This window comes from Macrotis lagotis, chromosome 5 (assembly GCF_037893015.1).
Source record: "Macrotis lagotis isolate mMagLag1 chromosome 5, bilby.v1.9.chrom.fasta, whole genome shotgun sequence".
NCBI lineage: Eukaryota > Metazoa > Chordata > Mammalia > Peramelemorphia > Peramelidae > Macrotis > Macrotis lagotis.
Window position 1 is genome coordinate 272,868,474 of NC_133662.1, and position 21,558 is coordinate 272,890,031.

The window sequence follows — 21,558 nt, forward strand, 5'->3', positions numbered from 1 at the left end:
ACATTTATTAAGCACCTACTGAGTGCTGTGCTAAGCAGTAAGACAAGAGAAAGGAATGAAAGGCAAAAAGCTAGCTGTTTGTGGATAGAAAACCATAGGGAATCAGCAAAGATTCTAAACAATTCAATTAATGGCTTCAGTAACACTGCAGATTATAAAATAAACGCTCAAAAATCAACATAATTGCATTTTAATAATAACAAAAAAACGCAAGAAGTAATAATAGAAAGGGAAAGCTCATTCCATATAATTACAAAATGCATAAGATATCTGGGGACTGATCTCCCCCAGCACACAAAAGACCTATATAGATTCAGTTATAAAGCATTTCTTAAGGAATGAAAGAAAAATCTAAATTGCTGAAGGAACATTAAGTGGTCATGGGTAGAAGATAGCAATATAATAAAAGTGACAGGACTACCAAGATTAGTTTATACTTTTACTCATACATCAATCAAATTACTAAAGGAATACATGATAGAATCTGACAAAATAATTACAAAATTCATTTGGAAAAACAAGTTGTGGATTAGTAAGGAAAATGTAGAAAAGAATAGGCATGAGCAAGGAATAGCTCTTCAGATCTCAGGCAACAAAACCATCAAGTTTTGGTGAAAGAACAGAGAGACTGATCTAGAACAGACCAGACAAGGGAGAAGCAGAACTAGAACTCAATAGCTTAGTGTTTGTTTGATAAAATTACAAAAACATAAATTACTGAGGGAAGAAGTCCTTATTTGCTAAGAACTGATGGGAAAAGAGTCTGGCAGAAATGAAGCTCAAACCAAGACCTCACACCAGACAGACACTACACGCCACAGAACCTTCTACCATGGAAATGTGACCTTACTATTAAAAGAAATGAGAAGAGAAGCAGATCAAGCACCTCTCACTGCTATGGGAGTTAGGGAGGAGATACATTCCTAACCAAAAAAAAGGATGGAGGAAATTACAAAAGAGAAATAGATAACTATAATTATTTCAAACTGAAGTGTTCACACAGACAACATTAATACACCTAGGAAAAGGGAAACAGTGTCTTAGGTAAAAGTTTGGTATCCAAGTTGCATAAACAAGCAGAAACACACACACACAAACATAGATATATGTATATAAATATCAAAAGAATTGCAGAGGATTAACAAGCATATAAAAGGATGCTCCACAACACTAGCAAGAGAAATGCAAATCAAAACAATCCTCATTTCTCCTGCAAATAGCAAAGGTGGCAAGTCATTGATAAGCACACTGGTACCCTGTTGGTGGAGCTGTGAATGAGAGTAGCCATTTTGAAACTGTGCAAATAAAGTGATAAAAATGGTCACGTTTTTTGCCTCAGAAGTTGGAGAACAGGGTTTGACTGTTGACAACTGGGAGTTCAGGACTACTAGGATAGAAAGGCAAGGGAAGGGAGGGGAGGGAAGGAAGTAAAACTTGGTGGGAGTTTGCTCATCACTGACTGAATTCAGGTGAATTACCAACTGCCCGTTGGTCCCCTGTGCAGTCCTCTTTAGGCATCAGGCAGCTCAACCCCTTTACCCAAAGGCAGGCCAAGGGAAGAGGGAGTAGAATAAATGTTTGTTGACTGATGCTGTAGGGTGACCAGAGAAAGGCAGCCAGGATGGTTCCCACCATGTTTCATGTGATGAAGCTGTAGGTGACAAAGAGAGCAAGAAAGAGACAAAGAGAGTGGGCATGAGCAGCATATGCTTCCAATGCTACGTGAAAGAAGTAGTGTAAGGGATCTGGTTCAGGAAATGTCTGAATGGGAAAGGAAGTGGCTCAACCAGAGGGACAGAGAGAGAGAGAGAGAGAGAGAGAGACAGAGACAGAGACAGAGAGACAAGAGGGACAGAGAGACAGAAATAAGAAAGGGACAGAAAGAGATCTGAGAGGGACGGATACAAAGAGAGAGAGGCAGAGACAGAGAGAAACAGAGAAACAGAGAGAGAAGAGAGGAGGGAGAGAGACAGAGACAGACAGAGGGGCAGAGTGAAAAAAAGTCCACATACAGGCCTTGATCACAAGATCTCAAGGACCTATGACCTTGTTTTTTTGGTTGGTTTGTTCTCACACTGACAACAGTACTTCACCCTAATTGGTTTCCTTTGCAATCTCATGCCTTATGTCTTAAACAAATAGAAACATGGTTCTGAAAGTTCCTCAGTCTCCCTGCTTAAGGAAGGTCTGATCCAAGGGGTGAAGGGTCCCTCCCCTGTCCCCAAGGCACTTCCTGTGAAGGGTCTGAGCCCTGCCCCCATGCCCACCCTACCCAACCGTGGAACTGCTCCAGGAGTCACTGGGCATTCTAGCTGCAACAACCAGGACATCCCAAGTCTATCTCTACCCACCACCCCACCCTGCCTACTTTTTCTTCAAGAGAGCAATCAAAAGCTCCTTCATTAGAGGTTTCGGAGATGTGGCCACACTTTGGGGGAAATGCTGGGGTACGGTGGCTGAAGTGCCCCCCCCAATCTTCACATGAGCCACCTCCCAAATCCTCCAAGCCCCAGTGGAGACACTGGCTAAGGAAATCACTGACATTCTCTCCTCCAAAACTGTATCTTCCTCAGCTCCAATACTGATGCAAGGTTGCCTGCCTAACAGAGGGGAAAGAAGGACAAGGGGTCATTTTTAGGTTATGGAGAATCTGAGGGAAAATTGAGGAAATGTGGATGAGAAAATAGAGGCAGCAATCTGCACCCAAGGAAAGGCCAGCACCATGCCTAAGCTCACACATTTGCCACACCACAGCAGAGCTTTGGGAAAGAAAGGCTTGGGCTGGAAAAGCTTCAGAGAGCACTGAGCACTCCCCAAGGATGGCTGGTTGGCAACACAGCCAGGGAGCGGGGGTGGGGGGGAGGATGGACACCAGGAAGCTCTTCCCAGACCCTCCCTAGTTTAAGGAGGAAATTGTGCTCATCATTTCCCATCCTGCGGCTCTCCTGGACCTCGGCATCTCACAAAATTCATTAATAATAATGTTTGTCCTTCATTCTGGAAGAAGACCAAGACATCAGGGAGGTGATACCATGACAAGCATGTGAACTGGATTGAGGAAGAGATGTACTCCTCCAAAGTCATCTGGGCCCAGTGGACAGATATGAAAATCGGATGACTGAAGATGGTCCTAGATATGAGGTAATCGGGGTTAAGTGACTTGGCCAAGGTCACACAGCTAGTAAGAGTCAAAAGTCTGAGGTGGCATTGGAACTCCTATCCTCCTGACTCCAAGGCCAGGGCTCTATCCACTGCACCACCTAGTTGCTCTCAAAATCCCTTATTCTGCAAGAGGAAATCAGTTCCTCTGCATCTCTAGTCCCAGCAGACTGACTCCGATCTCCCCCTGGCCCCTATCCATTAACTTATGAGTGTAGGAGGCAGGCACTTTCTTTTTATCTCCAGGGTTTGGTAACAAAAGGGGGCTTAATGAATGCTTCTTGAGTTGGATGGATGGGAGGTAGCTGCTGCAAAAAAAGGGCTGGATCTTTGGCAGAAGCTAGTAATTTCAAACCCAGCCTGGCAGTTACTGGCAGGGTCCTGGGCCAGTCCTTTACTATTGCCTGCCTCAGTCTGCTCATCTGTAACCTGGGATAACTGTGCTGACCCCCCCCCCCAGTTTTTGTGAGGCTCGGGGGGGGGGGGAGATATCTAAGTGTTAGCCATGGTTATAGGCCACGGAAAGCTTGTTGAAAACTTTAGAATGCAGGAAAGGGGGTCAGCCCCTCGAGGTCCAACCACTGTCCACCAAGACCACTCAAAGCCATTCGGCAGCGGCCAACAAGCAGAGATGCCACCGAAGCAGGCGAGCATGGGAGAGATCGCAGCCCCTGGGTCCAGATGCGGGGTCTGGCAAGCCTGGCGAAGATGGGCTTGAGCAGCATCTGCTACTATCTATCAAGGTGAGCTCTGGGGGGCATCATCAATGAGGCCCCCCAAAGACGGAGCCGCATCATCCCTTTCATATGGACAAGGGACGCGGGGGCTCGGACTCCAGTTGGCACCCTGGATGACATAAAACCGCAAAGCATTCCCAGGAACAAAACCACCACACAAATGAAATGGCCAAAGCAATCCTCCCCATCGGTGGCACAGGTGACCTTGGTCCTCCCCAGCTGGTAAACAGTCAGGCGACTGCTCTGAGAATGGTGGAGGGGGTCTTTCAGAGGAGCCTCTATGGGATAAGGCAGAAGCAGGAGAAGCCTCCCGAGGACAGGCACTGCCCCCCCTCCTGGCAGAGAGGGGTGGACTCGGGGCAGACAGAGACGGACGACCTGTTGCAATGGTGGGAATCTGAGATTTTATTACGAAGGTCTGTTTTCTCCTTTTTGAATGGGGGTGGGAAGGAAGGCGAGTTTTCATTCCTTAAAAATAATTAGATTAAAAAAACAAACAAAAGAAGGGCAAATGCCCCTCCCCCTCCCTAGATCCTTCCTTCTGGCAGAAGCAGCAGGATGGGGTCATGCCAAGGAGCATCATTGTGCAGACCAGCTGGGCACAGGATTCCGTCTGAACTGAGCCCTGAATGATGCCCCACTGCCAGGACTGCTCTCCTCTGGTCTGTTTGGAGGAAACAAGCCAACACTAACCCCCAACCCTGCTGCTTTGGGGACAGCTCCAGCTTCTGCTGATGCTCCCTCTGGGCAGCATGAACCTTGTCCTAGGAGAACAGAGGATAAATGGAGAAGGAGCATCTACTTCCCAGGATTTGGGGATTCGAATGATGCAACCCTTCTACAGTGCTCAGGAGACAGCCTGGTCCACAGGTGGCATTGCATAAATCTTCATCATCTTCATCATCCTCACTCTCATCACACGTCCACCTGAGAGCCCTAGGTGGGGCAGACCCCTCCCATTTTCAAGATCAGAACAGTGAGACTCAGAGCCATTGGGGCCCCAGCCAGGAGCCTCAAAGGCAGGTGGGCACTAAACATTTCACCTCTTCCTCTTGTTTGCCCTTTGCCCTCCCCACTCTAAGTCAGCAGCCAAGGAGACCAGCTGTTCTTTCTCCGTGACCCCAGCACCAGCCAAGGCGTCCTGGGTCACCTAATATGGTCAGCACTAAAGTAACTGGCCATGATTTGGTCTCTCTGGACCCACCTCCCTCCCCTGGAAAACGGGAGGGATGGTGTAAAGCCCCCATGAGGACTCCTCCACATACTCAGGAGCAGGGGCCATACATTCCCACCTCCACCCCAGGGAACCCAGTGCTGTGCCCCAAGCAGGCCTCACCAGCCTGGGGCATGGGCAAGAGCAGGGAGCCCCATAATTGGGCGCCAGCTCCTAGCTCCTCCACTACTACCACTGTCCCCAAGCTGAGCACGGGGCATTTCTGAAACCCTCTGGGGTCAATTTATTAGTTGTCCCTCACAACATCCCTGTGAGGTAGGAGGAGGTTAGGTCCCCCAAATGAAGGGTCGGGGCACGAGGAGCTCTAGCCATTCTGGAGGCAGACACTGCTTTCACTTGGGGACACAGGAGTCCAGCCTCTGCTGCCACCAGACCTAGAGCCTCCCATCCTCCTCTTGTCTCAGCCTCTTGGAGAGACACTCGCCGATGGCTCTCAGAGGGTTGGCTTGATAGGAAGGGTTGGAGACCACCTCCTGAAATCGGGCCATCTCGGCATCTCTGAAAGAAGCAAACCGGGTGGCTCTGGAGGCCTCCTCTGGGCCAGCACCAGGTCACAGTTCTGACCGTCGGTAGACCTCCCTCACCACCACCCTGGGAATCCCTGTTTCACATATGAGGAAACTAAGACTCAGAGAGATGAAGTGACTTGAACAGCATCTGAGGGCAAATTCCAACTGGGGTCTTCCCAACTCCAGACTTCAGGCTGGGTGCACTGTGGCCCACCTCACGGTCCATCAGCAAAACAGAAGCAAAAGAGAGCTCTCCTGACAGGAGTGACAGATAAGTGCTCACCAGGAGGAAAGCTGGAGAGCATCCATCACACGTCTGGCATCCCTGAGATCCCCTGGGTTAGCCTGTGGATCACAGTGCCCACGCACATGCATGTGAGCACCCTCACATACACTTTGGCCAGGCATCCTCAAGGCCTGGCAGTCTCTCTAGTCATTCCCCATTGGAGGGCAGGATTCTGGGCTACACCCTGGGGAGCCCCCCCCCCCCGGGCAGGGGTCCTGATCATACTTACAGAAGTTTGCGCTTCTGGGCCATGGTCATGCGGTTGAAATCTGTGGGCTCAGCCTTCTGCCTTGGGGCGCTGTGGGAAGGAGGAGAGCAGCAGTCAGCAGAGCACTTGGGGTCTCTAAGAAAGGATACCTACTCCCCACCCAGCAGGGGGTTGGCTCCCCCATTCCCAGTCTAGGCTCAGTTTCTTCCACTCTCTCATGGGGACTTTACAGCATCCCCCTTGTTTTCGAGGGCAGGGAGTTGGTCCACACAGACCAAATCACAGCCAGTCATTTACAAAGTGCTGGCTGTGTAAGCCAACCTGGGACAACTCGGCTGGCACTGGGGTCACAAAGTGGCTCTTGCTGTCCTCAGGGAAGAGAAAGAAGCAGGAGGGAACTGTCCCTCGGCCTTCCCTGGCCCAGTCTGCTTGGGGCCTGCCTGTCCACAAGGCCTCTGGTTTGTGCTCATTTCAGGTCCAGATTGAGTATGAGGTGTCAGTAGGAGGTAGCCTTCTTCTGCACCGTACCCCACTAAAGTGGAAGCTCTGGAGGGCAGGGGCTGTGCTTCCTTCTGTTCAGACACTGTACACAGGGCCTGACTCCTCATAGCAGGCTCTTTATAGAAATCCCCAACAGGAGAGCAGAGGCACCTCAGTCATATGCTTGTTAACTGGCCCCAGGACAGTTCACTCCCCAGATGAAAGGCACGGCCAGATCAGGACTCAGGGCTGAGAGGTCAGAGAGTCTAGCCTCCTCCCAAGCAGCCTCTATTTGAAACTCTCAGGAACAGGGAGTTCACTGCCTCAAGGCCATATAATTTTAATAAATTATGATTCAACCTGCCTTTCCAATTCAAGTGGGAAAAAAACCTAAACCAATATTTTCCAGTTCTCTTCTCTCTCAAATCTTTCAGCTAATAGCCTCATTCCCCTCACTGGATTCCTAAAATTAAATGAATTTCAAGGATGGCCTTGAGGACTCCCTGTGTGCCAGGCCTGATTCCAATGGGTCAAAGGAAACAAAAAACATGGCACCAGGGGCTTGGGTACTGAGCCAGTCACAGACGTAGAGCTGGCAGGCAAAGAAGCTTCTCTCTCGGAGCAACAACTCAAAGAGAGACCTCCCTAGGGCAATGTGGAAACTCCAGAGCCCAAGCTGGTCCCGGGGAGGACCAGGGATGGACAAGACCAGCAGCATCCTCAGCCAAGTGCCGAGGGGCTGGACATCACCAAGCTGACACCTTCTCTTCTCAAAGGGCTGACTTTTGATTTTTCCGGTCCACTTGGAGATGCCAAGTCTTAGCTCTCCTGGCGGCTCACTAAGTGAATCCCTAGGAAGTGCCTACTGTGTGCAGAGCACTGTGGAGCAGATGGAAATGAAGCAGGGCCAGCTGCCAGAAGCTTCTACTCGACCCAGACCCCTCCTGTCCCCCCCTCAGGACAGTTCCTTCACCCAAGAGTCAGGACCCAGCACACCAAATTCCCTGCCTCTGGACGCTTGCTCTCTGGGTTCCCTGGAAGCTTCTTCAGCCTGAATATGCAAGTACTTAGGTCCTTCCAAAACATGGCCCTCACAAGTGAACATGACACCCCCGGGAAGTCGGATCAGGTGAGGCCCCAGGGACTGTCCTCTGGCTGAGCTTTAGAATCCTTGCCTCTCTTCATGCAGCTGTTTCCATCCACCATGTGCAATGTCCTCTTCCTGGAGCCAGCCCCACGGGAGCTGTCCACCCTTGCTCCCTGAGGCCACAGAAGAGGCCACGTGCATGGGACCCCAAGGGCTACCAGAAACAGGTAGGGGGATCTTCTCACAATCCCTTACTGTTCCCTGGAGCCTTAACAAAAAGATCACAGGAAGTCCTTGGCTCCTGAAGGCCACCAGAGTGGGAGTCTGACCCCCAAGGCAATGGCCACAAAAACGACTGGAGACACTGTCCAGGGCCCGAGCAGCCAGGGTCCAAGCAGGGGCCAAGGAACCTTCTTTTATCTAATGGCTCCTCAGAAACCTCTCCAAGAAGGATATGGAATAGACACAGGCGCATCATGGTTCATCTCATCACCTCATATGCTTGCCCCAAGACACTGACAATGACCAGGAAAATCTCCCCAGGCCAGAGATGGCCTCGAAGGCATTGCTCTGCAGGGGAGGGGACATACGGCCCAGAAGCTTCCTGTGCACATTCGGGGTGGGCCCTGGTGCTAAAGAAGGCCATTGAGCCCAACTCTCTCATTGTACAGAGGAGGAAGCCAAGGCCCAGGGGAGAGGAGATCCAGATGCTAGTGTGTTTCTGACCTGGAACAGAATGCTTCCCCCTGGGGCGCGCACACACACGCACACACACAAACACACGCACACACACAGATAACATATACAGACACAGATGCATACAGACACAGACTCACACAGGCACACACACACTCACACCATATATGCCACACACACTTGCACAATGGACACAAGACACACATATGTGTGCATTACACACAACACAAAACACCAACCATACTCATAACATATACCATGAACACTCACTATACACACAGACCACTCACACACTTCATACATGTCCCCCTCATACAAACCAACCCTACTGCGCCACAGAGTAAGGAGTTCAAGGGTCTTTCTTTTTTATGGGGATTAAGGAAAGGCAGGGCAAAAATTCCAGCCTGAGATAAGGAAGGGTAGTGATCACTCTAGCAAAGGGCATTCCATACACTGGAAGACCAAGGATTCATGGCAGCCAACAGCAGGTGCTCTTCCTTCTTATTCTCAATACTCATAGCTGCCAATCCTACATTGGGGACCCTTTTGTTGGTCCTGCCAAAGGCCCCCAGGTCTCTCCTTTCCTACCTAAATGATAAGCTCAACCCTTTTGCTCCCTAGGCACCAACCACACTGTTGAGTACCCTCCTCAGCTTTGTCAATCCTTCCCTTCTTTCAAAGGGACACCCTTAACCAAAGACATTTTATCCACACTAATGTCTGTGGGGTGCCAAGAAAGCTCCTGAGGATATTTTCCTTCAGTAGACACTATGGTAGATGGCCATCATAATGTGTCCCCAAGGCCTATGGGAGACTGCAGTTGAACTGGTGGGGGGGGGTGCAGATGGTGGGGAAACAAAACTGAATGATGCCCATGTTCCTGCAAATGACCTCAATCTTAATGGGAGACAGGACTTCCAGAACATACATGCTCCACCAGCAAAGTGATCTCTCATGGGTCATTTTCCAGATTCTCTGCAGGCTGGCCTTGATAGTGGGGGTGTAATGGTGCCACCACCAGCTTTGTACCCCAAATTGTCTACAAAGTCAATTGTTGATGAATGTTTGGTGAATGAAAAGACATGCCAGATGAATGCAGAGCAGGAAGACATTCTCCTCTGCCCACCAATCTAGGACTCTCAAGGGCCAGGCCAGAACAGTGCCAGAACTAGCACTTGACATAACAAGCAGAGACTTCAATGGGTATTCATTTTTTTTTTCTCCCTGAACCTATTGGGGGCATTCCCATCCTTCCCAGGCCCCCAGCCTCATGACCCAGGAGTCATCTAGACTCTTAACTCTCTTACATCTCCCCAGAGCCAATAGGACACCAAGGCCTGTCAAGTTCACCTCTTGCAGCCTCTCTATATCATCTCCGCAGCATCTCTTATTGATGTCATCTGCCACCTCGTGATGAAAGGATCTGTCACCCATTGATGTAACTGCCACCTCTGCAGCATCTCTCGTCAATGTACCTTCAATACACCCCCTTCTCTCCTCTGACCCCTCCCCCTACCCCGGGCAGACCTGCCTCCAGTCTATCCCCATTCTAGTGCATCCTCCATTCAGCTGCCAAACTGATTTGCTTCAAGTACAGGTCCAACCATATCACCTCTTTACTCAATAAGCTCCAGTGGTTCCCTATTGCTTCCAGCAGGGGAAGTTAGGAGATGCAGTGGATAAAATCACTGGCCTTGGAGTCAGGAGGATGGGAGTGCAAATCTGGCCTCAGACACTTGACACTTCCTGCGTGACCTTGGGCAAGTCACTTAACCCTGACTGCCTCACATCCAGGGCCATCTCTAGTCGTCCTGATCCATATTTGGCCACTGGACCCAGATGACTCTGGAGAAGAAAGTGAGGCTGGGGACTTAGCACGACCCCCCCCCCCAAACTCAATTGACATGCTCATCACAGCACCACCTGCCGATGTCATGGTTGTTACTGAGAATGAAGGACAAATATCATTGCCTGCAGCATCAAATACAAAAGCCTCTCATTGACCATCTGCCCCCTTCTACCTTTCTAGTCTCCTGTCACCTTATAGCCCAACATGTCCTGCTCCTTCCTGTGTCTCTAGCCTCCCAGCTATGTCCACCTCTGAGCTCCAGGATCTATCTCTCATTTCCCCAGGCTTTCTTCCTATGTTCAGCACTTAGCACAGTGAGGGGTTCATGGGAGGTTTAATCACTAAATGCTTATGGACTAACTGGGCCTCTGCTTCCCTATCTGCAAACTGGGGATAATGACAACAGCAGCCTGCACTCACAGATCCCTTTAGTGTTTGTAAGGCCCTTTACAATCATTATGGATTTATTTGATTGATTTTTTATTGCCTCCATTCTACAAATGAGAAAACTGAGACAGGCATCAGTCAAGTGACTTTCCCAAGGTCACTCAGTCACTCAGTGTCTTCAGCTAGATTTGAACTCAGGTCTTCCTGACTTAATTCCAGAACTCTGTGTACTATGGTGCCCCCAGATGATACAGCAACCTACTTTCACAAGGAGAAGTATTAGCCTCCCCCCCACCCTAGGTCAGGTGCATCTCCTCAAATGCTCAGGGTGTTATTGTGGGCATGATCTGAAAGTGGCTGAGCCCAACTCTCCCATTCCACAGATGAGCAAATTAAGGCTCAGAAAGGGGTGTTAAGTGATTCTGGCAGTCAGAATGGGAGGCCTTAGTCCGGTAGCCTGCCCACTCTGCAGCCCAGCCAGGAAAGCCAGGTTCCAGCCAGTGCCTCAGGCCCCACAGCTGCCCAGGCGGTCACACCCACACCCATACCCACACCCATACACACACATTCCCCCCCACCACACACCTCTTGAGCTTCCTCCTGGGTCGGCTGGTCGTTACCAGCTCTGAAAGCTCAGGCAAGGCCTCCATGAGTGGGTGCAGGTCTCCCACGATGGCCGTGGCCTTCCGTTTTGCCTCTGCCTTGCGAGTCTCTTCTGATGCCTTGATCGCATCTATTTCTGAATTGAAAGAACAGAAAGGCGGTGGGGATGAATCAGGGCCTAGCAGGGTGCCCACCCCCTCCCCATCAGAGATCTGAAGCCCATTCCTCAGACATGGACCAAGTCAGTGGGAGGCTGGTCTCGATACCTCTCCCAACTGTTCCAGCTGCTGCCAAAAGAACCCTTGAGAAGCTCTTGAAGCTCTTGCCATGTACCCTGAGCCCTAAGACCCTAGGAGGAGGGAGAGAGGAGGGAAGAATGAAAAGGGAGGAGGGAAGGAAGAGGGAGAAGGGAGGCACGCTCTGGAGGTTATTTTCTCCCCTTAATCACAGATGTGCACTTTTTAATTATAGGCTTGATCATGAGACTGCAGCAATCAGCAAGGAAAGCTTTCTTTTTCCTCATTTTCCTCTTGAAAGGGCCCCCAGTGCCAAAGCATTCTGAGGCCAAAGAATTCAGAGCTTGGGACACTAGCAGGTGAGTCATGTGAGGGAGGGGAGCTTTGAGTCCTGTGGGCAGATGGCCTGGGCAGACCCCGAGTCTCTGGGTTGCCCAGGAAGCAGCTGGCACCTGGACTACCCAAGGGAGAAGGGCAGATCATAAGGCCCTCGACTGCCAGCCCACCACTGAGGACTCTAAGCTCTCTCCCCAAAGAAGCCTGAAGAGACCAAGAGAACAGAGCTCTGTCCAGTGATGCTCTGGTCCTCCAGGAAGCCCCGCTTCGGGTTCTGAGATCAAGGCTTGGCCATCCAGAAGACACTTCCACATCCCTCAAGGATTCCCATCTCCTAATGAGCTGGGAAGGTAAGTCCAGAGGTGCCCACTAGAGGCCAAGTTAGAAAGGGCAAGGGGCTCAGGCCAGGTCTGGCATAGGAGATGGTCTCCACGTACATCCTTCCTCGGGGCAACCCTAAGCTTCCCCTGTACCTGCTGCATTCTTACCCCTCTCCCCATCCTGCAATCCCCACTCACACCTCCTCCACCTCTTCCTCAGTCCTAAGACAGCATGCTGGGCCCCAAGCTCCCCCCAATATACCCAGAGTTATATCCACTGGGAGAATCCTCAAGGGCAGGATTCACCCTTCCATAGGCCCAGTCCTGTCCCAACCCCCAGGGATTGATCAAAGGGTTGAGTCCGGGGACACCGGACCAGTTTGTCCAAGGCCTCCCAGAGGGCAGGTCCAAGGTCCACAGGCCTGTTTAAAGCACATTTCTCAAAGATCCCACAGAAGCCTGGTCTCCTTCCCAAAGGTGCCCACTGCCCCATCTATGCCAGCTGGAAGCTTGAATACCTCGATGGCAGGAAGAAATAGCAGTGCCAAAGAATCTGACAGGTGGGTAGAGGGGCTTTCAGGACTTTGGGGGAAGAGACCCTCCTGAGACATGTGAAACTCAGACCCTGTTAACAGTGCTGGGAGGCGGCTAGGTTGCACAGTGGATAGAGCACTGGCCTGGGAGTCAGGAGGACCTGAGTTCAAATGCGGACTCAGACACTTAATAATCACCTAGCTGTGTGACCTTGGGCAAGTCACTTAACCCCCTTGCCTTGCAAAAACCAAAAGAAAAAAAGAAAAAAAAGAATGGAGGGAGGAAGGATTCTCGAGAAAATGGGGTGTCAACATGTGCCCCCAAGAAGACAAGGAACCATTGGAGAGCCGGATGACCAAAAGGGCCAAAACATCACAGCTTCTAGGACATGGCTCGGTTGCCTTAGTAACTGAGTGCCTCAAACTCACTTTCCAGTCTTCTCTGGGGGACACCAAGTGAAGACTGGCTGGGGGCACTGAGGCACCTCCCACCACCCAGACCAGCCCCGCATTGATTCTCCAATCCACCCAGGCTGTCTGTCAGAGTCTCCTCCTTTGTGTCTGTCTTTCTCACCCCATCCTTCTCTGTCACTCTCCCCCTCCCCTCCCCCTCCCTCCCCATCCTTCCTGTCTCTCTCCTTCCCCCCCCCACTGCCTCCCTCCCTCCCTCCATCCTTCTTCTGTCTCTCTCCTCTTGATTTTTCTCTCTCTTTTTCTCCTGTCCTCTTCCCTCCCTCCATCCCCAACCCTTTTCTGGCTCTCTCTCTGACCTTCTTGCCTCAGGGCTCTGCCCTGCAGGGCCTTCCTTCCTTGACTTTAACCTTTGGCCAGGCTCGTGAATCAACCACTGGTCTTGGCCCTGGGCTGCCCCTTAACTCCAGCCCTCTGGCATCCCTGCCCAGGGCATGATGTGCCAGGTCCTTGATGTGGCATTTTCTGATGCCCAGCCTGGGCTGAGCATGACTCCCTGCTCCTTTACATAATTTTGAAAGGATTCAGGCCTCTCTCTTCCAGCACCCCCCTCCCCCCTCCCCTTGTGCTGTCAACATCTGGAAAGAGACCAGCACTGACCAGGTTCCATCATGGCCCTTGCCCTGTGCCCACTAGGCCTCAGGGTCCTCGTCTAAACAGGCCAGCTAAGATTCCTTCCAGCTGGGGGCACCTGGAACCACAGACCAGAAGCCACTGGGTCCAAGAAGCCCCATCCTGCAGACAGGAGAGGATTCAGGGAAACCCCAGAGCCCCAGACCTGAAAGGCCTGAGTCAGTGCAGGAGTGTGGCCTGGGCAATGCTCTGAGACTGGCATCACACTTCCTGCCAACTCTGCCAACTTGAGGCCACCATAGGCACAAATACACATTTCACAGAATGGTAGATGAGGAGGAGGAGGGAGAGAATACTTAGAGGACCAGGAGGGGGGCCTTGCAGGTAAAGGGTGAGGTGAGGCTGGAGGAAGGAGAGAGGGAAGGCAAGTACCCCCTCTCAAGTTTCTTACATCACTTCAACACACTGGAGGCCTACAGAGGTCATCTAGGCCCTTTGGAATGTCTCTCTGCCCCACAGGCCAGGGAAGGGGGCAAATGGCAGCAGAGGGAAGTTGTCCCACCACACCCACATACCCATGTGCACAGGCATGCACGCACACACACACACAGAGCTTTGTTCTCTAGAAAGGGTTCCTTGGGGCCCCAGGAGTTGTCCTGAGCCTCACTCCCCCAAGACACCATCCCATCGGCCATCCCTGTAGACGTTCTAGACTTACTCTGTAGCCATCTGGCCCGCCGCAGTTTCATCTTCTCTTTCTTGGACAAAACAGGCTTTGCTTCAGCACCTGAAATAAAACGAAAGCTCCATGGGCATGAGGAAAGCATGCGTGGCTGGGGTCCCCTGGGTTGTGTGGCCTGCAAAACCCCCCACCAGGCCTCCCAACCCAGCTCCAGAAAACACACCTTAATGTGCTTTTGTTCTCAGGAGACAAGGTCACATACTCAGAACATGTTCTGCTTGGGCCAAGGGAATCCTTTCCCTGATCCATACCCCCAGCCACCCAGGCCATCCTTCCAAGGAGTTTCTTTAGCCATGGATCCCTGACCCACTGGAACCAACCCCTCGGGGCCAGCACCTGGGCCAAAGAGCACGGCCCTCTTCTAGTCAGGATACCTGCCCCTCCTTCCTGTGAGGACAGCAGAGATGCCACCGGTCTCCTCATGGTCCTTTGCTGACCACAATGAGACAATGTCTGTTCTCCTTGAGGCCTCAGAAACCCGAGAGATAGTAATGAGAACAAAATGACAGCATTTCACACCCCAGGCTGCTCAGGGTGGGAAGGGATGGCCAACCATCTCTGGGTTCCTCCCAGAATCTAAGGGCTGACCCTTTGGTCTTTGAGGTAGAAGCAGATGACCTCCAATCCCTTCATCTACCTGAGAAGAGCCCTCATGACCCCCAAGTCTTCTCCTCAGCAAAAACATCCCTCCAATAGATGCCCACCGTACATGAACTGCAGTTGCTTCACCCCCTTTCTAGAAACACGCTCAGAACCGACTATCAGCCTCCAGGGGCCGGGAGCTGACTGGGCCTGGTTATGGGGCTGCCTGGGCAGCCCACTGATTTTGAGCTTGAGTCTGCTCCAAAACCCATTATCTCATTCATGGTAACTCCTGTCTAAGAAGTGAAAACTAATGCTGAGAGCCGACAAAAAGCAGAGGCATGGACCCCAGAGCAGCCAGGTCCAGAGAGGACCGCGGGGCAATCTGAACAGCGACGAGAAGAGGCTTCACCTACAACTGAACCCAACGCTCCAGACAGGTTTGAACATCAGCAATCCGGCTCCCGTGCTGCTAACTCCTGATGACCTTGCTGGCCACTCAGACTGCCAGGGGCCCCAGTTCTGACCCCTGCTACACCCCCCCCCCATCCCAGGAGTTCTACTTGACCAGACCCCAGCCTGGGCTCATTCACTAGGCACCCAGACCTTTCCATCAGCTTGATTCAATGTCTTCTTACTCCATCTGGCCACCAGAACATGGATTATGATGTTAAAGACAGTCCCTCAATGGGGTGAGTGGCCCACTCACTCAGCCTTCCACCAATAACAAATATCTGCTATCTGTGAGAGACAGGTTAATAGAAACCGAGATCTCATTAGCACTTTAAAAGTTTGCAGTCTCTTCTTACACAGTTCATCTTGGATCCACCTCCCTTTTCCAGGTTGGGCCTGCTTCAGTCATGGGGGGGTGGGCTCTGAGAGGCAGTAACTTACTCAAGGCTGCTGCAATTCCCACATAGTCCAGGCAAGTCTCCCCACATCTCTCTGGATTTCCACTATTTGCCCTTTTTCATGGCACAAGGATATTCCATCACAACTTGGGGCCCCCATGATTCTGGCATTCTTCAACCAAAGGGCCCTCATTTTGTTTCTAGTGGGCTGACATACATCTTTTTCTTTAACTGTCAGCTTCAGGGGAGCTTGAGCCTAGCTTCCAGGGTGGGGTGGGGAGGGTTGTTCCTGTCTCCTTCTTCCAGGGTGGCAGGAAGCAAGTCTGGGGAAGCAGGACCTGGGCCCTGGTTCTTGCTCCTGGCACCTGCAGAGATACCAGGATGCAGAAGTTTGCTTTCAAAGGGAGGATGGCCAGGGGACAGAATGAAGGAAGGAGGGAGGGAGAGGAAACACAGCAACAGCAGAGTTGCAAAGGGACACAATCCTGTCCTTCTCAACCAGAAGCCAGGCCGCTCAGGCCAGGAGCAGTGCCATAGGCCCAGCATCCTTGGAATCAGACCTCGGGGTTGAACAAGCCCAGGCCTGGGTTCCTGGGGGAGGGAGGCTCCTGCCTGGGAGGCTCAAATGCCACCTCCCTGAGTGGGGTTGAAGGCTGGGGAATCATGGCCTCAGCAGCTGCAACCTAAACCATAAGAAATGTGCTGATGGCCCTGCCTAGTGATGCTCTCTCATAGAACTCATACATAAAAATCAGGGAAACAGGCTCCAGTTCATGGACATTAGTCACAACCATGACCTCACTAGCAGCCAATTGGAACCCGGGGATCCCAGGCAGTCTTCTAGGCCTATTCAGGGGCCCTGTGGGGGGGGGGGGGGGGTAAGGGGGACCAGACCAGACCTTCCCACAGTCTGGCAGCTAGGTCAACCAAGCCTTGTCCTCCCACACACTGAGTTCCATCTAGGTAGATGGCAGCGGTGGCAGTGGCAGGGGTGGTGAGTCCCAGCTGTCTTTTACTCCCAGTGGGTCATCAGATCAGTTTCTTCCCCTCACTGAGTCTCAGTTTCTTCATCTGTAAAAAGGGGGCGGGGGTAGGGATGAACTAGATGGCTTTCCAAGACCACCTAAGCACTAAACTCCCATATTCCCAATCTTGCTCACTGTCAATCTCATCCATACACACAGGCATATGTGCATATACATACATGGCATCTCAGGGGGCTCAGCCTGGGTGTCTGGAGATGCAAGCACAGTCAATGTTGCGAGCTTTCCCAACAGGGAGGGCTGCTGAATGGGGGGCCTTTTCGACCTCAGCATCCACTGCTTGGAGCGCCACAGGAGACCAGGTCACTCCCTCCCACAGTCAGGGCTCCAGAATCAGTGACTCACCAGTTGTGGGAGGAGTATGAGTCAGCCAGAGTCAGCCACCCCAGGAGTCTAGTGTCTGAGAGGCGGCGTGGGAAGAATGGAAGATTCAGGAAGCCCTGGGTTCAAATCCTGAAGAACCATCTCTGCTTTGCACTGGGAGAGACATTTTTCTTCACTGCCAATTCACTATGAATATCTGGGGTACAGTTGCTCTGGGGGAGGTGCTTCTGTACAGAAGGATCCCCTCGGGGTCCAGGCCGAGTTATTGTAGCCATTGTTTATTTTGTACCATTTCCCAAATGCATTTTAATCTGGTTCAGCCCACTTGTGCCACGAAATACTGTCTGGGTTCATGTCCACAGTTGGCACTGATACAATGCTGTAAGGTGTGCCAAGCATTTACCAATAGTGACTGTCTCCTTCAATCCTCACAGCTGGGACAGCTAGGTGGTGCAGTGGATAAAGCACTGGCCCTGGAGTCAGGAGTACCTGGGTTCAAATCTGGTCTCAGACACCTAGCTGTGTGGCCTTGGGCAAGCCATTTAACTCCATTTGCCTTGTAAAAACCTTAAAAAAAAATCCTCACAGCCACCCTGGGGGTTTGGTTACTACACCTACTTCCCAGAGAAGGAAACTGAGGCAGTGTCTAAGTGATTTACCCAAGGTCATGCTGCTAGCTAGCTAGAGCCCAAGGCCAGATATGAACCTGGCCTTCCTGAGGTCAGCCCTAGAGTTAACCACTGGGCTAACTACCTGGGTTGGGTCTGAATATATCCTGGGCCTGTACCAGCACAATAACAACGGGCCTATTTCACAAATGAAAAGGATTTTTTAAAGCACACCCTTAGCAGCAGTTCTAAGGGTTTCTTTTACACAAGTATTTTTTTAGACAACAAAAGATTATTTAGGCCACCAGAAGCCTCTTCCTTGGCCAGAGCAGCCTAGAGATTCCTGGCCCTGAATAGCTTCCTCCTCTTGGCCCTGGGAAGCTGGACCCCAGGCTGTGAGGCAGCACCGAAGGCTGCAATCCAAGGCCTTCGATATTCCTCTGGAATCCCATGGAGTTGCTTCTACACACTTAAATCTAGGATTCTGAGAAGGAAGTAGTTGGCCCAAGGACACAGAAACACGCTGAAGGTCTCCTCCCGCCTGCAGGAAGGGGACAACTCTAAAGAGAAAATGTCCTTCAGGCCCCCTGAGAAACTGAGCAGCGGCACTAAGGACCCAGCGGCACTAAGAAAATGCTGAACAAAAGGCGCCCAAAAATTCAGGGTCACCTCACTTGTTAGCAGCTTATCCCTCCTAACACTCATTGGAGGTAGTATGAGGCTGCAGGTATAATAGCTAAAAAAAGAGCCAGATGGCACAGACTGGGGAGCAAACAGGTCCATCAGCCCTCCTGGTGCCACCTGAGGATGGGAACCACCATCCAAGATGGCAGCTTCTCAAGTTTCCACCAGCAGCCCCAAGCCCCAAGCACTCTCAAAGGGCCAGCCTAAGCAGCATACCAAGTCCTGGGAATATGAAATCAAAAAGAATACAGTCCTGGGTCTCACTGGGGGAGAGCAAGAGACCGGCAAGGATGCATGACCAAGAAACAAAGAAAGGCTCCATTGTCCAAAACAATCATCTCCAAGAATCTCCTCTCCCCAAGAGACACAAGAAAGGGGAAGGGGCCAACCAGATTGTCAAAGAGGCATAATCAGATGCCAAGGTTTCTGAGGAAAATGCCCCCAAAGGGAGGCAATGTGGAAGACGAAGAGACAAGCATCAATCTCCAGGTCAACACTCAAAGGATGTCCTGCCACATCTCTCCTCCTCTTGGTCTCCTGATGCCCCTGGGGGGAATCCAGAAATCTCTCCATTAAAACCCCAAGCTAATGGGGAGAAAGAGCTTTGGTCATCAACCTCCTCAGATAGATCTGTTGGAAGGGAGCCAGGCTTTCCCAAAGACAGACAGATTCTTCTCTGGCCTAGTTGCCAGGGACTCCCACCCAAGGATGGACTCATGAGCTTTGCAGTCTTGGGTCTTTGTGAGATGCCTGCCTTGGCAGAAGGAGGATGGGGTCCAAAGCACAAGGAGAGCCATGAGGCACATATCAGAAGGGCTGGCTGCCCTTTCTCGAGCCTGTCAACATCAACAAGTGTCGCTGGCTACTTGCCAGCCCCAGAACCCCCTCCTCAGAAATGGTCATCCTCACCTTTTTTTGAAGACAAGTTTTCAGAGCGTTAGTGAAGTCACAAGGGCCCTTAAAGGTCACCTCATCCAACTCCTTCATATTACAGAAGAGGAAGCTGAGGTCCAGTTCCCCCACTGGGCCCCCCCCCACTGGGCCATTCAATGACTGGATGATCATCTCAGATGCTCCCCCTCCAATGCCCCTGCCCTGACTGCAAAGAGAGAACATGGCAGAAATCAAGAAACCCGGGGCAGAACTTGGCCTCTTGGACCCTGGCCATCTCCCAAGCTCCCCGAGGGTGGAGCCCAGTCTAGTCTTTGTCTCCAACAGTAGCATCAAGTAAGGGACCAGACACACAACCGGCAACTGGAAAGGCTTTCTTGGCATCCCACCAAAGGAGGGTCAGCAATTCTCTAAGAACACTGGCCATAACCAAGTCAAGTGAGAAGGGTTAAGTGTGCAGGAGTGGAGAAGACATGGGCCATCACGGCTGTAATCCCAGGGCTATCGGCATAGGAAAGATGAGGGAGCCTGTTCTCCTTGACCCCAGAAGGTAGAATGAAGGACAGTTGTAGTTCAGGAGGTCAGAAATAGTGGAGACTTCAATCAAAGGAAAACTTTCCCAAAGTGAGCTGGGCAGGTCACTAAGGGAGGCCTGAGTATGAGCCCTGGAGATTCACTGGGAGTCTCCCAAGTCCCTTCCATCCCTGTAGCTTCCTTCACTGATGGCTTCATACAAACACTGGGGTCAAGGGGAGCCATGGAGATGCCCTCTAAAATAGGATCCTAAAGCTTGAGAGGAAAAAAAAACGCATCCTCCAAATTGCAGCTAAAGAATTCTTGGAGCAAAACCTTGGATGATGACGTCCTTTCACCATTGGCTGATTCAGTTTCCATCTCTGTAAGATAAGGGTCAAGACTTGGGGACTGCCAAGACCCCTCCCAGTGCAAATCTACCTCTGGTTCCTCTTTGAGTCCCCTCCTGCTGATCTTCCAGGGCTGGGCCGGGGCAGGGTTAGGCAGAAAGTATGCCCACTGTTCCTGGATGCTCCTCCCCAAGGTGGTGAGGTCACCACACCTTCCCTTGTGCACTTTCCAGGGGGTCCTCTGGGATCAGACCAAGCAGAAACCCAAGCAGAATGTCTGACTTTATCACAAACACCAGAAAAGATCAGACTCCTCTCTCATCACCCAGGGTGTGCCTCCAAGCCAGCAAAGGGGTGCTCAGGGCACAGGCGGGTCTAGAAAGATTTTAGTTTCTAATTTTATACCAAAAAAAAAAAAACCAAAAACCCAAATGAGCCACGCTCACGCCCATGCCCACATGCTCAGGAAAAAGGAATATTAGGACTCCATGCTGGGCAGAATTCAGAATAGAGCACGTCCTCCTGGTACTCTTTCCCAGACAAAGCTTCCAGTTCAGTTTCTGGTAGCCTCCAACCAAGCTGGCTGAGTGTGGGGGGCTCCCCTAGTTCTGGGGAGCTCCCAAGCTGGCAAGATGCAGAGTGCCTTGGCCACTCCCAGGGAGGAAGAACCAAGAAAACCTCCTGTTTTATGTTCCCGAGAAAAATAAAAAGCCCAAATGCAAGGAAAAAACACACCAATACAAGGTCAACTGTGAGATCTGAGAATCAAGTCACAAAAAAAGAGACAATAATGGATGCCCAATGAACCAAAACATTAAGGGCAAGGAATAAAGCAGATGAAATTCAAATCAAGCCCAGGCTCCCTCTCCTGCCAAGTCCCTGCTCTTTCCTGGACTCTGTTCCAGCTTCAACCTCGGCCTTCTGGACTCTGAGGCAACAACAAGGCAGAACCTGCCTCTTCTCCTTATCTCCTAATAACCGTTGTGTAAATCCTGTTGTCTTCCTTGTCTCCTCACTATTCATATCTCATGGTTCACCAAGTCTCATTGAAGGGACTGCCCAGAGTCTCTTAGGCTTCCATCTTAGTTCACAAGCCTCCTCACTGGCCTCTCAGCCTCTCCTCTTCTACACAGCAACCAGAGCAAAAGTCTCAGGGCTCCATAGTTATTCCCTGCTCAGGAGGCTCCCATGGCCCCTAGGACAAGCTATGACCCGGTCTAGCTTTTAAAGCTCTTCACAGTTTGGATCTGAGTTCCCCTTTTGGGC

At 51.3% G+C, this 21,558-nt stretch overlaps 1 protein-coding gene across 3 annotated transcripts in view; it reads right to left on the bottom strand.

The window, feature by feature from the left end:
• Positions 1-2,368: 2,368 nt before the first annotated feature.
• SLX9 (SLX9 ribosome biogenesis factor) overlaps positions 2,369-21,558 on the bottom strand; it is a 48,561-nt gene continuing 29,371 nt past the window's right edge. Inside the window, exons 3-6 of one of the 3 annotated variants that reach the window (XM_074189943.1) lie at positions 14,423-14,491; positions 11,218-11,371; positions 6,155-6,223; positions 2,369-5,628 (exon numbers count right to left, since the gene is read on the bottom strand). In XM_074189943.1, the coding sequence (XP_074046044.1) occupies positions 5,505-5,628; positions 6,155-6,223; positions 11,218-11,371; positions 14,423-14,491 (416 nt within the window). In that variant the 3' untranslated portion in view covers positions 2,369-5,504. The other 2 variants (XM_074189944.1, XM_074189945.1) reach the window with 2 other exon arrangements.